We start from the raw sequence: 16,327 nt of genomic DNA on the forward strand, positions 1-16,327 counted from the left end.
CAATTACCGGCCGCGGACACGGACACGGCAGATGTGTTCCTGAGAACGGACACGGGGCGTCTTGTTCACGTTTCACGATATGGACTGTTACATATAACATACCTAACAGCTGCAGAGCTGTAGTGGTGTAATGAAAATTTATAGTCTTTGATAGAAGAAATAGTTTTTGGCGACCTCCCTGGTACAGTACTGGTGAGTGATGTAGGTATACGTCCCGCAAATTGCTATTGCGCTGGAACCATGTCTCATTAACCTCGAAATGACGTCATTTTGACGTATATTTAAGTAAAAATATACCATCAGCTCGAAACTTCAGTCTGGTGCTGACGTCACAAAAATGGCGGCCACGCGCATTGGCAATTTGCGGGACTTATACCGGGGAGGTCGCAAAAAATATTGGAAGGAGTTGGTACTGGGTTACTCCGGCCCAAAGGTGAGAGCAGTAATCCATATGTTTTTAGTATCTAGATATTCCAAAAAGTGTGAAAACTAAAAAAATATAGAGCCTTTGCCACATTAAGTAAATACGTGCCAAGTCTTAGGTCGCGTAAAAGGTCGAAGAAACTGGGATTATATTGATCCTATCCACCCTGACGATGCGAAGATAAGACTAGACTCTGTCTAGAATTTCAAATTTATTAGACTTAAAAAATCTAGCTCGACACTTAAATCCAGGGAGTTGTTATAATACTAGAGTAGCTATATCTCGCAAAATTTACTCAACCTGTACAAGCAAGCTATTAGCAAGCTGAAGTGGCAGTGGGCAGGTCATGCCTGTCATAGAGGCGATGGCCGTTGGAGCCGGAAAGTCCTTGAGTGGAGACCGCGTTTAAGCAAGCGTAGTGTGGGACGCCCTCCAGCACGATGGACCGACGATATAAAGAGGCTGGCGGGAAGTGGCTGGATGAGGAAGGCTGAGGACCGGGTGTGGTGGCGCTCTTTAGGGAAGGCCTATGTCCAACAGTGGACATCCACAGACTGATGATGATAATGAACTGTACGTGTATCTATAATTTTTATGATAATATTTTACCTACACTTCACTGAAATTTTCAAATAATTTTAGATACAATTACAGAATTTGCATATTAGTACTGAATAAAAATACATCGGCGATGGGTTGATCATGATGATGATGGTGAGGTACTTACGTAGCTTACTATCTGAATAATACATAGTACCTACACTGTACCCGTAGTACAAGATTTTACGTCTCACCAAACCAAACCAAATTCGAGAGTCGAAATACTTCCGCATTACAGTAAAACGGACCTAAACAGCCTTGAATTGAAGTCAAATATTCAATGCCACTGATTTTAATTTCGCAATGTTTCCGCTTGGAGCGCTGGCTGTAGAAGTGTAGACAAACTTGAGCTTTAAAACAAGGCTTGTAAGATCCAGTTTACTGTAACGCGGAAGTATTTCGACTCTCGAATTTGGTTTGGTTTGGTGAGACGTAAAATCTTGTACTACGGGTACTGTAATGTGCAAACTGTAGGACGTAAGTCGCGGACGTAACCTTGAGCGTTCGGACGTCCGAGAGATTTTTTTTAAATTAAAGACTAGCGCTTGGCTGCAATCAGACCTGGTGGCAAGTGATGATGTAGCCTAAGACGGAGCGCGCTTGCCTAGAAGATGCCTACTCAGATATCTTGCAAGACGACTGTGCACACCTATCAATCGCGGCTTATGGACGCGTCCCATAGTTTGTTTCACGTTTTACGTACTACCATATTTTTACCAAATTATGCCCACATAGATTTAGATTTCTTTAATCCTTTGGGATTATGAGATTTGTTGCTCCATAGCCTAACTCAATGCTTGGGTCACATTTAGCCAATACGTGAGACCTAAGTAGCAAAAAGAAGAAAAAACTCAAAGGCACTATAGAGATACTGATCCTTCAGTAAATTACACAATATAAGGGTCATTATACAAACTGCGAAGGACCATGTCCTCAGGGCAATAATTAAATGCCCTCAAATACTGAGAAACATTGAAGGAAAACCCACAAACAATTCTTAATTGGTAACTTAGGCCGCGTCTAAAATGCGTAACCGTAACGTAAGTTTAACCGTTGGTCATGCAATTGGATCTATGAGTCTATGAATTGAGACTGATATACATTGAAAAATGGCAAATGATTGCTGTTGGATATGGGGATCTTTCACACACTTTCAAACAAACATACTATAATACATACATACTAAAATTCACATACACAAACTACAAACAAACACACCTTTCATATATAGACCGCAGGTCGCGTGCAGAGCTAGTATGCGCGCCGCCGCCGCTCTGTATGAAATTAACTACATAAACCGGTTCGTGTGACGTCCCGCCTGCACCCGCCTGCGCCCGCGCATCGAATATCGATGCCGACCTAATAAATTGCAACCCGCCAGTCTGTTCCAACGCGCCACGCGACACCGTGTCCACGCATGTTCAGTGGCCGCACGCCAGACACGCGTTATAATAATTTAATTCTGTTTTTATCGAACCGCGGGCCTTTTGCTATTCTTCAAGTTTATTGTATATATAGTTACGTTGTAAATAGTAGAATATCTTTGTGTGTATATACAAATTCGCAAGAAATACAGATCGGTGGTTAGAAGAAGAATACGGGATTTCATTTACCCACACCTCACGCACCACCATATTGGACACGACGTGCGCTTATAATTTTCACACCAAGTCATCTCGGCCGAACGACGAATTTGCTGCCACCAGGAAAAAAATTAAATACTTAGAGCGAGGGCACACATAAAAATTACATAAAAATATCTGTGGCATGTCACACGATGCGCTCCGGCGCCGCACCGGACTTGCAACCAGTGTTTCCATGTACACGGTAATTACCGTAGATGCACCGTAATTCAGCCCTAATCTACCGTCAAGGTAATATGGCCATTACCTTGACCGTGTCACCGTAATACAAAATCACGTTAAAAATTCATAATATACTGCGTAATAGTAGTATTTCGTCCTTATTCAAGCAATTAGGAAGGAGTAAAATGTAAAACTAATGAGATTTAACAAAATATTAATATGAATAAATCCGTATATGAAAAAGATATTGGTATGCTAGGAGAGTCAGATTCAGAATAATATTAATAGCTGATTAAAAAGCTAATTCGTGACGTTTTTTCTTTTAAAAATGACACGGTAATTTACACGGTATTCTTTTAGCTAATCCACCGTAATTTAATCTAGAAACACCGTAATTTTAACCCTTGAACACGGTAATTCTCAATTTACATATGGAAACACTGCTTGCAACCACCGAGACGAGGCGGGGAGGGGTGAAAGCGTTGCGACGTCGCGTCGGAGCGACACGGGACACCGCTCAGTTGTTTATGCGTCACAAGCAAAGACACTGTCAACGCTGCTACGGCGCCGCTGCGACATAGCAACGTTGCGGCGCCACACCGATCGTGTGCCCGCTGATACAGTGAAATCTTTGCGGTGCGGCGCCGCAACGCATCGTGCGCTTCCAGTCTACGCTCCACTGTTGCGACGTAATTGAAAGACAAACCAACAAACAAACACACTTTCGCATTTATAATAAGGGTACTGATCATCATAATTTAAGCCGGCGTTATGGACTGTGACCCTTCTTATTCTGAGATGAGGATACTCAAGGAGGTTGAGAATTGAGATGATAAAGGTACGTCATTAAATAAAAAGTGCCTAGTGTGCATTAGACTTTATGAGGGCTAGCTTTTTATTGGCACAGTTTGTAAATAAGTTTAATTGCGTTTGAGCCGTCTCGGTCCGCCTCGCTGTAATCATGTTACGAAACATAATAAACTTAGCTGGAACGCTTTAAAGACGGACTTTATTCGCTATTGACCTTTATTTTAGGAAATGACAACTTTTTTAGTTACCTAGTTATATTTACAGACGAGATATATTAAAAAGTGAATTTTGACCACTGTAGAAGAATAAATGAAAAATATGTTTTATTGTATAACATCACAAAAAAGAAAACATAAAATAAAACTATAAACAACAAAGTCAAATCATTTATTTTTAAAAATAAAAAAAACATATTTTATATTCAATTAAACTTTTACAAGTATTTTTGAATCGTCAACAGCATCTACTACTGGTTCGGAATGCCTTTCCTACCGAGAAGAACCTGCAAGAAACTCGGCGGTTGCTCTTTTCAAAGATTTGATATACAATATTATGCCATGTAGGTATAAGAAAAGTATTTGCAGTCCTGCGCGTTGATGGAACGAGCTGCAGGTCAAATCCACGCAATTCAAAATTTATTCACTTTTTGACTGTCAAATGTTGCATTTGTAAGATAATAATGTAATGGTGATAATTTCACCCTCACCACCTGGATGTCTGGTGCACTTCGACCACCCGTTGTGCCAGATCCTTTTTTCCACGCACATGCAAACTGTGGAATCAACTCCCTTCGGCGGTGTTCCCATTGGATTGCAACCCGGGGTTATTCAAGGGGCGGACCAACAAAGTCCTAAAAGGCCAGCAACGCATTGGTGGTTCCTCTGGTACTGCAAATGTTCATAGGCAGCGGTAATCACTTATTATCAGGTGACCCGCCTGCTCACAACCAGCCACAACGTGCGCTTCCTACTTGGTTGTCCGTAAACGACAATGGGAGGTCCAACGTATCGCAACGAACGTGTCCAGGAGATCTAGAGAGGTCCGAATAGTTTGCTAAATATTTATAAGGGCTTGGAGAACCAAATCACGATGGCAGTGCACAAGTTAGTTACATAAGGAACTTTTGGGAACGTTATATTGCGTAGCAGTGGCGTAGCACTACCGTAGCAGCGCCATATTCCATATTCAACTTTTTGTTCATACCAACATACGCTATGCCTAGTCACTCACAGTCGATGGCTGATCCCTGAACATATCAGTAGCCCTATTATAAAAGTGTGTTTGTTGGTTTGTCCTTCAGTACGTCTCAACGGAGCAATGGATCGACGTGATTTTTTGCATGGGTATAGTCAAAGACCAGGAGAGTGACATAGGCTACTTTTTATTCCCACGGGATTTTCAAAAACCTAAATCTAGGCGGATGAAGTCGCGGGCATCAGCTAGTATTCAATATCTATTCCTTATATTCTATCTATTTTTGTGTCTATCTAACCCTTATAATATTCTCCCGTTGTTCAGTTGGTATTTCAATCACAATTTTTTGTTGAAAACTGACTTTTTATGCAAAAGTTTGAAATATTCGCTTCAAGAAAAGGGCAAACCTTTTTCCTTGAAAGCAATTTTTTTCCAACTGCAATTGGTTTGCGCAAAGAGTCTAGTGTCACAGCTTAGCTAGCATACAGTTCAGTGATCTGATCCACTATGATATTTAAATCTTATTTTGGTCACAGTTCACTACTGTTACCTTGTAGTTTGTAACAAAACGTCGTCCAATGTTCCTACATATTTTGACGCTAGGTAGCCTCTACTTTGATTACACCATTATATTTAACTATTTCGTCGGATTTCAGCAAATTCTAGCAAATTCTACGTCATAATAGCTCAGCATGCCAAATTTCTGCCCGGTCCGTCCAGTAGTTTAAGCTGTGCGTTGAATGATCAGTCAGTCAGTCACCTTTTCTTTTTATATATTTATAACTTCATGATCAAACCGAGAGTTCCCTCACTCTAGTTTTCTCTCTCTTAGACTTGGTTATGTGACGCGAATTTGTATTGATTTGACAATTGCGCATATGACGCAGAACATGCATAACATAGAGTTCCGATACGGTTCTTTGACTTTATCTACTAATTTTTAACCTTACATTCATAGTTTATTTTTAAAATATCTGTTACGAGTATACAGACGGATAGACAGAGTGGACGAAATTATAAGGATTCCTTACTTACAAATACGCAAAAGTGTCCTTTTCATGCGAAGTTTTTGAACTGTACGATTGCTAAACTGCATCAATATGTACCAGGCGTATAGAAGCGAGTGAGAGCAGTAAATAAAACAATCCAATAAGGGAGCTAGTGCCAATAAACCACTGGAGCAAGTTCGAGGACGGACGCCGCGCAGAACAACTTATATTACTGTTATGAACAAAGTTGAAGATCGACGAGACCAATTTATAACTCTCTGATTGATTTAGACCAATGATTTGTTATAAAACTATAGATATGGCAACGCCATGAGTGGCCATGATATAGATAAGTCGCTAGAAGTCGCAAGTCATAAATGTTTCAAGTCGCAATGATAAGAAGCGCTATTTCAAACAAGAATCGTGTCGTGTTATATGAAGCTGTCAAAATTAGTTTGATACTATCCTAGTTGTACAATACGCGGCAGAAAGTAATGTACATCGACCTTTAGAAGGAGACTTGTAGACTGTTTGTCTGTCGTTGAGACCGACAAAACGTCATATAGGTATTGACAGAGACAACGCTCTACAAAGTCGAAATGTCATTTTTTAGACCAATGTACATTACTTTCTGCCACGTACTGTATGCAAAAACGCGTTGCAGTGCAATACAAATTTTTTTAAGCATTTTTGTTCGGACTGACCTGTTTTGTGCATACATTTGTCAACTGACATTATTGTCAACTGAAGTGCTAAATCAGTAGGTACCCTTAGTATAAATGCGAAAGTGTGTTTGTTTGTTGGTTTGTTGGGTTGTTGATTTGTCCTTCAATCACGTCGCAGCGGTGCAACAGATTGACGTTATTTTTTGCATGGGTATAGATAAAGACCTGGAGAGTGACATTTGGCTACTTTTTATCCCGGAAAATCAAAGATTTCCTACGGGATTTTTAAAAACCTAATTCCACGCGGACGAAGTCGCGGGCATCAGCTAGTAAAAAATATGTCACATCCACCTGTGTCCATGATCGTGGGAAGACCTTGTTCAAGGGTTACCCTACATAGGTACCTACTACTCTGTTTCGAAGAGCTTCGTGCCCTATCTCGTCGTAATTAGCTTACCTAGGTCACCTGAATTGTACTTGTGATACTCTAGATTAGATACAGTTTTTAGAGTAGACCATGCAGATTTCAACTTTTTATAATGGCTTAGCTTTTTTGCTCTCCGGTTTCATATTACCTATATAAACTCCATAATAATTAGTAGATAGGTAGGTAGCGCTTAAGAAAAAATTGTAGGTAAGTTTTCTCGTAGGCATCTACAAAATAAACTTATGACCGTAATTATTTTTAATATAGATTAGTGTATTTTTTTAACTTCCAAACAATGTAGGTAGACGTAGGAAATTATTATTATGGTGATTAATAAATAACTTACTTAATCCTTCCATTTTAAAAACCGAAAATAGAGTTTATATTTTTGCAAAAGTAGGTAAGCTTTATTGATCTAATTTAGTAAGTAGGTACAGGAAACCACAAGCTTTTTCACTACCTATGATTTATTTGTTTGTTGTTTTGTCTGCATGCCAAATTTCAGCCCGATCCGTCCAGTAGTTTGAGCTGTGCGTTGATAGATCAGTCAGTCACCTTTTCCTTTTATATATTTAGATTTATAAATTCTTTCAATCTCGATTAAAATACATTGGATTTACATCCAGACATCTAAAATTCGATCTAAATGCACTCAAATCTTCAGTTATTTTCATAGATCTATTGAGTTGGTCCCTAATCTGAGATCTAGATTACCTACATTATTCGAGAAGACAATAGATTCCAGATAGTTTAAAGAAGCTCAATGGTTCAGACACGTAACAGGGCACAAATCATTCTAAATCTATTCACAAGGGTCAGTGGCCGTCTGAAGAATCCACTTTGCCCGGATTTTAAGCCCCTAAGAGAAATAAAAAACAATGAAAAAAAAAATTAGCAAAACAGTTTTGTCAATTTATAAAGGTTGAAGATAAAGTGGTTAAGACTTCGATCTACTACTCGGGGGATACGTGTTAAGATCCCGGGTGCTCAAACTCCTGTCATCGGTGTTCAACTTGTGACCAAGTTCGATACCGACTCCACTCCAACTCGACTCACGGTGAAACATGGAAATGTGAGCTTCGTGTTGTAACGGTGGAATTTTTTGAATATTTAATTTTTTGAATATTTAATTTGTCTGGTGGGAGGCTTCGGCCGTGGCTAGTTACCACCCTACCGGCAAAACCATGCCGCCAAGCGATTTAGCGTTCCGGTACGGTGCCGTGTAGAAACCAAAGGGTTTAATAAAAACTGCTATACCCCATTCGTTAGCCCGCTACCAATTACCATCTTAGACTGCATCATCACTTACCATCAGGTGAGATTGCAGACAAGGGCTAACTTGTATCTGAATGAAAAAAAAAAATTAAAAAAAGTACGATGCGTGGATCACTGTCAACGCGTCGTACACTTCAAAGTTGAAAATCACACTGCATGGAACACGATGTAAGGCCTTAAAATTCCATTACATTCCCATGTTTCACTGTGAGTCGAGTCGGAGTGGAGTCGGCGTAGAATCTGTGTAATGTCATATTGGTGTGGTGGCCATCTTAGATTTGCAGAATAATATTAGATTCATTCTTAGCCACCCTCAGAACCTTGAAAACGACATCCATAATTTGAAAATGTTATATTGATGCAGCGGCCATCTTGGATTCCAAGAATAATGCCATAAGTATTTGTTCTCAATCACCCCTATAACACATGAGTAGGTAGATATTATAGGCCAGAGGGGAAGCTTCACACTAGCTCACGCACACCACGACGTGCCACGGACGCTCCGTGCGCCCAGTTTGGCGGCAAAACGGAGCGTCCGTGACACGTCGTGGTGTGCGTGAGCTGCGCTAGAGTGAGTGAACCTACAGCCAGCCGCTAGTATGAAGCTTCCCCTCTGGTCTATATATTATCTACTCGTGCCTATAACCTTGAAAATGACACCTATAATGCGAAAATGACATATTCTGACATATTGGTGCGGCGGCCATCTTGGATTTCAAGAATAATATCTATCAAATATAATGTGTAATGTGCCAAGAACTGTAACTGGACCTTAGTCTATTTTAATAACCTTCGCGGAGTCAATTAAAAATAGAATATAAATTAGACTCAGCGATGAAGACGAATTTGTTTAGGGATCTTCAAAGGACGATGCTACGGACGTTTAATTTCATCGTAATTGCGCGCTTAAAGTATTTAAAGGCTGTTATCGGCTTTCTGTGGAAATATATTATCGCGTTTATAACGAGACTGTACAAGTTACTGAGTCACCCGACGAAAGACTCAGCTAATAGGAACTTAAGGAGGGTAATAAGTCAATAATATAGAGTGATTGAGGGTATCAAGTGTTTTAACCCGCCCTTTAGGCAGTGGACCGATCGCCGACGATGAACGAGAAACGAGTAGAACTAGAAACTTAAACGAGTTGGCGATCAGCGGGAAGCGAGTGTGCAAGTGCGACGAGCGATTACTCGCGCCATTCGCCCCCGGTCGCTCAGTCCTGTGCAAACCTGCGCGCGCGTTATACGTATTCAAGCGAGCGAGCATCGCTGAACGAATATCGCTGAGCGAGTTTATTTTTAAAAGCTCGTCGCTCAGCGACAAAACACAGGTAGGTTGGAGCACGCTTGCCTAGAAGATTGGAAAACTCAATCAGAAGAAGGATGGATGAGGCAGAGAAAATTTGCCAACCACCGAAAGCTAGCTAGTAAAGCTTATCTATGTCTGAAGCTAAGCTCTTGCGTAGTAAGTGAGTGAATAGATGCAATAAAAAAATTTGATTTCCAACAATTTTAATTTATAGACAAAATCTCATCAATAAAAATATAACAACAACCACAACAATAAAATAATAGTTTCAAAACTTAAGCGTATCTGTACTTATCTACATTTAAAACATTAACAAAGACTTTCAAGTTTAAACGAGAATAATCTAGAGGTAAGAGAACGTGAGTCGTATTTTGAGACGCGTTTTGGTTCCATTGCCGCGTGGGGAACTAGCTGCAGTAGGATAGCAGCTCTTCGATGCTGCAAGCTTTATCGCAGCACTCGCTGACGACGAAGCGCTTGCCACGAGGTGGAAGGCCCAGACCTCTCGCTTTGTGTACCGGGATCCACGGCCAGCCGATGTGGTTCTCCTGCTCTTTATAGTATGGGGAGAGGATCGAATCTGGAAGGATGACAACATTCAATCCGTCATTCAGTCAAAGTTGAGAGGATGACAAGCACAGACGCTTCTAAGTTCCACTACAAATTAATTGTTATCATCCTACTAAAATTGTGTAAAAGGAAAAAAGGAACCCTTATAGGATCACTTTGGCTCGGAATGGCATTCCGAACAAGTGGTAGATGCATTTGACGATTTAAAAGTAAGTACTTGTGAAAGTTTAATTGAATAAAAATATATTATGTTTTTGTCTGTCTGTCTTTCTGCCTGTCTGTCCGTCTGTCCGTCGTGTCTGTCAAGAAAACCAATAGGGTACTTTCCGTTAACCTAGAATTATGAAATTTGATAGATAGATAGGTCTTATAGTAGGTATATTTTAACTTATCAAATCACATATAGATGGTGCTGTTGTCATTATCTTGCAGTGTTGCATATAAAAATATCAAAATATCTTGTACGATAGTACGGAACCCTTCGTGTGCGAGTCCGACTCGCACTTGGCCGGTTTTTTTGGCGGGATTAAACGGAAAGACAGTGATAGCCTAGTGGTTAAGACGTCGAAGTAAGATATTAGTATGAATACGTACTATACATAGTCCCAGCTTCAGACCTCTTTTCGCTTGAGAGGTCATCGAAGCAGATTAGCGCGATGACCCTGGCAAGGCTTCTGCCACAGTAGTAGTGTGGCCTGACGTCCTGGTACATGAGCGGGTTGCCGCCGATGTGCGCGCAGCTTAATGCAACCAACATCATCAGAGAAAACACCGTGAGGGAGGGTTGGTTAGACATCTAGAAGAAGAAGAGGAATTTTATCCAGAACAGAACGGACACGTACGAAGCGATTGGCCTCCTCGTTTCTGATTCGAAATTATGAAAAAAATATGGATTATGAAAACAGGAAAGCCCTTCCGGCATCTAACTCTAATCTAATACTTAGTATTTTCAATTTTCAAAGTAAGATACTATACCAAGTGGGACATCATATTTTATGAATGGGATTTTACCTGTACATTCTAAAACAGATTTTTATTTATTTTTAAACATAATAGTTTTTGATTTATCGTGCAAAATGTCAAAAAACCACGACTGTAGTAATCAACCGTCGGTCGGTGCGCGAGTCTGACTCTCACTTGGTCGGTTGTTTTTAAAAATCTGATAAACTGTAGATAGATAATATTAGTTTCTAAAACATGTCTACAATATTTTCAACTAGTTTGATTGGTTAATATTCAAATGACAACCACAATACGTTTGTATGAAGCACGCTAGGGAATATTCTCTTAACTATAGGTACATTTTCTATCGAGCAACAATAAAATGTAATTTAGGTTAATTACCTTTCTTTGCTCCTCTCGTACTATCGCTATCGAGTCGATGGGTGATTATGAAGAGATTCCCGAACAACATCCCATTTTATATGCTTCCCGAAGAGCTGGATATTTAATATTCAATAACATGTCGTGATTATGTATAATTGCTTAATCAGAACTGAAAGCTTCTGGTAACTTAACAGGTAAGGTATGTGAGATATGGGAATTGAGAGGTGTTTTCCAAGAACAAAATATTATGAGGTATATCATATTTTGATGAACATGCGATACATCTTGTAAGACCTTTCCGATTCTGTTGCCCTATTATGCGTATCTCAGTAGATACTTAGTAATAGTTATTTGTTATGCAAGGCTGCAAAGTTATTTTGTCGCGAGAGTTTATATTGAATTCCGAGCCAGCGAGGGATTCTAAGGTTTCGAATTTCAACTCGTACTTTGCACGGAAGCGAGCAAAATTACTACTTTCCACGCAGATTTCAAAGGGCAAATGAATTCTTTCCGAGCGAGTAAGATGAAAAATATATTTTATTTCGTAAATTGGGTAGGTGTAATCTCCTAAGACTAGGTAAAGTGAGGTACTTACATTCAATAGGATCTATCAACGCACAGCTCAAACTACTGGACGGATCGGGCTGAAATTTGGCATGCAGATAGCTATTATGACGTAGGCATCCACTAAGAAAGGATTTTTGAAAAGTCAACCCCTACGGGGTGAAAAAGGGGCTTAAAATTTGTGTAGTCTACGCGGACGAAGTCGCGAGCATAAGCTAGATTCTTATTTATATTATCTAACTGTCTCAACTTGTTAAGGCAACTCTATAAAGTATAAACTCTACGACTCCCTACTATCAACTATATTAATATTAAAATAGAACGCCTTTCTCCCTTACCCAACTCTAGCAAAACAATACTTTCCACTCAAAAAATCCATTAGTACTTACTTCAGAATAAAGAAAGTCCCTAACAAAGTTAGCATAAATATGTTCTAGACCGCTCGGCACCTTCCAGTTCTTTCTTCGCGAAAACTAACTGAAAATTTGTCGCAAACTAGCAACTTACTGTTTCTTTTTAAAGCAGGTTATACACGGTACGAGCTTTCTCGTACGAGTGTACCTACTCCCTAGAGAACCGGATTATTGACACGAGGCTGTGTTGCTATCCAATACTATTTTCGTGTCTATTTACTTGTTTTTCAAGATGTTGATAATAATAAATAGTAACTTCGGCTATAATATTTTGTTGCTGAAGCTTTGCACTGTTTGTAAAACAAAGAACACTCATAGAAAGTCAATTTCTGCAAGTTTTGTATAATATACAGGGTGTAACCAGATGGCTAGCAAAAACTTAGCGTTATTATTGCCGCGCTTACGACGCGGCATTAACTCCGAGTAACCTACTAACGTAACGTTCGTTGACCTCTGGCGTCAGTCAGATGTTTTATTTGCAATATATCGTAAACTTTTACGAAATAATAGACTTTATTTATTTATTTATTTTTTTGCGGTTTTTGTATGGTATCATATGAGTAATCATCAGTAATATCACCTGTCTTCTTTTTCCAGCGTTCTGGTTACACCTTGTATAACTTGTGGGCGTTGACATGACAATTGCAGCGACTTCTGCAAGAAAACTTGTTACTGGAAACTTGGCCTAAGATTTCCTATATTTACCAAATTATTTGGCCATAGATATTTGAGTACAAAATATAGGTACTATTCGAAAAACTGTCCACAGCCACCGGAACTCGCGGAACGAGTAATCAAATCAATTGATTCAATTACTAACTTAGTCCGGGAGTACTTGAACCGTGTCTACGCGGCCTAAAAGAAAAGTCGAGCATTGGGAAAGGAGACTTGGCGAGTTGAACAAAGACAAAACTTGTACTAAATTAAGCCATCTAAAGTTGTAAAGATAAACTTGAACAAACGTACACAAATGTAACAAGCAGTTGGTCAAGCTCACAGAAATAAAAATAAGTATAGAAATGCTAAAGAAGCGTAAGTTGTTACCGTGCAGATGTGTAGAAAAACACCAGTGCACTTTATTGTAAAAAATCCATACTAATATTATAAATGCGAAAGTGTGTCGGTCTGTCTGCTAGCTTTTCACGACCCAATTGTTCAACCGATTTTGACAAAATTTGGTAAAGAGTTAGCTTATATCCTGGGGAAGGACATAGGCTACTTTTTATCCCAGAAAATTAAAGAGTTCCTACGGAATTTTAAAAAACCTAAATCCACGCAAACGAAGTCGCGGGCATCATCTAGTATAGGTAAATAGCTTGCAGTTTATTTATTACTAAAGCATGCGACTTCGACTGCGTTAATTTAGGTTTTTAATAATCCAAGGGAACTATTTTATTTTCCGGGAAAAAAGTAGACTTATTCAAGGTGGGGTTATTCAAGGGGCGAACCAACAAATTCCTGAAAGGCCGGCAACACATGGGCAGTTCCTTTGGTGCTGCAAATGTTCATGGGTGGTGGTAATCACTTAACATCAGGTGATCCGCCTGCTCGTTTGCTCGCTATCTCTATCATCTATGTACCAAATAAATAATGCCCGCGACTTCATCCACTTGGATTCAGGTTTCCTAAAAATCCCGTGAGAGCTCTTTGATATACTTATTCAACGGGCTCGGGTTCGATCCCGGGAACGCACATCTAACTTTTCGGATTTAAGAAAACATAGTAAGAAAACTTGCATGCCTAAGAGTTCTCCATAATGTTCTCAAAGTCGTGTGGATTGGCATAGTGGCCCGGCGATGCATGGGATGAGACAACATTAATACTTACCATTTCTATTCCCTTATTAGAATTCAGTGGCCAGGCTGTAGTGGAGGAAAACCATGTTTAAAAGTTGGATCCCTTTTGATCGAGGGAGTTTGCCAAACATTGGGGCATACGTCGCATCATAATTAGAGACAAACTGGCCAAGCCCCTTTGGGATTAACGGATGACATGGTATCCGTGTTGAAAAATAAGTTAGTTAGTAATACGGGTGGACGTTATTCGTTTTCCGCAAAATATAAGTTTTTTTTTAAATTCATATTTGTATATTCATGTTAGCCCTTGACTGCAAGCTCACTATAGGTAGGTAACTTACCTATATCAAAATGTCTCAATTTATCAGTGACAAAAATCCTGGATAACATGATCTGGATCTGAATTACGATTTATATTAACACGGATTTCAGGGAATCCCTTCACATAAATCCATCACCGTAAAATCGTTGTAGGTACGGCCGGTTTACACAGTGTTTATTAGTTTAGGAACTTAATTTGGAGCAAAATGGTGACTTCTCGTCAAATGGAAAGTTTAAAATGAGTTTACCGTACCAACCTGGGCTTCAACCAAAATATTTTTATCTTGTTTAATTTATCCAAATCCTTGTTTAATTTAGATCACTGGTAGATACCTAATCAGGAACTAAACCACCTAATCAAAGTGCTGCCCGAGACGCCTAAAAATAAAATGCATACTTGACCTCACTTCCTAATAGGCATTAAAGACAACTACCTCCTAAAGAGGAGCAGCCTTTGCAAAACAGTGATATTCAACTAATTTCCACCCTTCCAGCATCAGTTTTCCCTCCAATTATAATATGGGTACCTTCAAGTCAAGAGTGAATAGGCATCTTCTAGGCAAGCGCGCTCCATCTTGGGCTGCATCATCACTTGCCACCAGGTCTGATTGCAGCCAAGCGGTAGTCTATAAATTGCTAAAAGTCCTCAGACTAATCGCAAATGACACTGAGAAAAAAAACTAATCAAGGTGTAAACCGGTCTTTAGACTTTCAAATTACCTAACTAAATCCATCAGGTGTCTCGTTTATTAAAAATCCCCCATTTAAAAGCGTCAGGGCGTCGCGAGTTCCATCGGATTCCATCGTTTCATCGAACTTCCAATCTCGGGCGCACTTAAGCCGTCAAACAGTGTGAAACGGCTCGGAACATTGGAACTGACACGGTGACACTTGGGCACCCGCAGACTAAGGGAAGAAAATATAGCCAGCAACTAGGTAGGTGCCTATTAATAATAATAATAATTCATTTATTTACTTAGGCGCAATGGAACCATTCAGTGTTAGTAAATAGGTAGGTACTTAATAACTAATTTAACTATGTTAGCATAACCACTATGTTAGTATGTACTTAATAGTTAACTAAAAGGGATTTATAGTCCTCTGCATGAGTTTCCCTATATAGAGGACCATCCATCTTATCCGCTATCATGCGCAGAATCCTGTTGCTGCTTCCACGGACTCTGCACAATAGTGAGGCTGTTTTCTTGCGCCAGATGGCATCAAAGACATCTCTCCGCGCCTCGGTAGCCGATGCACTACAGATCCGAGGTTGCCGCAACAAAATCGTGAACGCATTATTATATTGGACTCGCAGCGCATTATAAGCCCTTTGCGTGTACTGAAACCACAGGCTTGCCGAGTAAGTACGGATACACAGTAAGAAGGATTTACAGTATGATTTGAAATTATTGCTAGTAAATGAAACGGGGGTGTGGAAAAGGAAAAGCCGATGTAAAAATGAAATTTTTGCAGTTATTGTTGACACTTGCGTGAAGGTTTTTAACATATTAGTATGGATTTTATTCATCCGACCAATCGGGTTGAAAGGCGTAAAACGCCGCGCTGCGTCATTGGAGTGACCTTCATATTTTCAGGGTAGTTTTTCTTTTAGTCTGCGGTGGAAGCTGCATAGTTACACTTTATTTAAAACCCCATTCCACATCGCTGAGCATTCTGAGATAGTAGCCACGACGTGTTTGTGCGGTGAAAAAGAAAATATTTAAATGAGGCGCTAGCCAGCCTTGTCAGTTCGGGTTTATGTAGATGTTCGCTTCCTGAAATTACATATTTTGCCTACCTACCTTATACTTACAATAACAAAGAACGTCTCCCACTGAGA

At 39.8% G+C, this 16,327-nt stretch overlaps 1 protein-coding gene across 3 annotated transcripts; it reads right to left on the bottom strand.

Annotated features, from left to right (window-relative positions):
• Positions 1 to 9,732: 9,732 nt before the first annotated feature.
• Positions 9,733 to 16,327, bottom strand: LOC117983095 (insulin-related peptide 2-like). Of its 3 annotated transcripts, XM_069499037.1 has the most exons (4): positions 12,535 to 12,607; positions 11,412 to 11,506; positions 10,662 to 10,863; positions 9,733 to 10,077 (listed from the first exon to the last, which is right to left on the bottom strand). In XM_069499037.1, the coding sequence occupies exons 3-4, from the start codon at positions 10,861 to 10,863 to the stop codon at positions 9,905 to 9,907; spliced, it is 375 nt and encodes a 124-aa protein (XP_069355138.1). In that variant the 5' UTR covers positions 11,412 to 11,506; positions 12,535 to 12,607; the 3' UTR covers positions 9,733 to 9,904. The 3 variants fall into 3 exon arrangements, with proteins under 3 accessions (XP_069355138.1, XP_034825450.1, XP_069355139.1); XM_034969559.2 differs by lacking the exons at positions 11,412 to 11,506; positions 12,535 to 12,607 and adding an exon at positions 16,301 to 16,327; XM_069499038.1 differs by lacking the exons at positions 11,412 to 11,506; positions 12,535 to 12,607 and adding an exon at positions 11,079 to 11,137.

The sequence above is a fragment of the Maniola hyperantus genome, chromosome 6 (genome assembly GCF_902806685.2).
Source record: "Maniola hyperantus chromosome 6, iAphHyp1.2, whole genome shotgun sequence".
NCBI classification, from domain to species: Eukaryota; Metazoa; Arthropoda; class Insecta; order Lepidoptera; family Nymphalidae; genus Maniola; species Maniola hyperantus.